Below are 220 nucleotides of genomic sequence, written 5' to 3' on the forward strand. Positions count from 1 at the left end.
CACCCCCCCCGAGCCGCCACACCTGAGCACATTGTCCGTGATGATGTCCATCAGCTCCAGCTTGGGCCTAACGAAGAAGATGATGTTCTTGACGTCCGCCTGGGGCAGGCGGCCCGGCTTGAGCGTGAACATCTTTTCCACCTCATGTTCCTAGGCGGAGGCAAGGGCCTTCGTTAACTGCGGGGAGCCCCGGTGACGAGGCCCGGTGGCAGAGGGACCG

The 220-nt window shown here is 63.2% G+C and overlaps 1 protein-coding gene across 1 annotated transcript in view; it reads right to left on the bottom strand.

The window, feature by feature from the left end:
• VPS33A (vacuolar protein sorting 33 homolog A (S. cerevisiae)) overlaps nt 1–158 on the bottom strand; it is an 8,186-nt gene extending 8,028 nt beyond the window's left edge. Inside the window, exon 1 of the mRNA XM_009580164.1 lies at nt 23–158. Within this exon, the coding sequence (XP_009578459.1) occupies nt 23–132 (110 nt within the window). The 5' untranslated portion in view covers nt 133–158. The remainder of the gene's footprint in view (nt 1–22) is intronic.
• Nucleotides 159–220: the final 62 nt, after the last annotated feature.

The sequence above is a fragment of the Fulmarus glacialis genome, unplaced genomic scaffold (genome assembly GCF_000690835.1).
Source record: "Fulmarus glacialis isolate BGI_N327 unplaced genomic scaffold, ASM69083v1 scaffold13016, whole genome shotgun sequence".
Lineage (NCBI taxonomy): Eukaryota > Metazoa > Chordata > Aves > Procellariiformes > Procellariidae > Fulmarus > Fulmarus glacialis.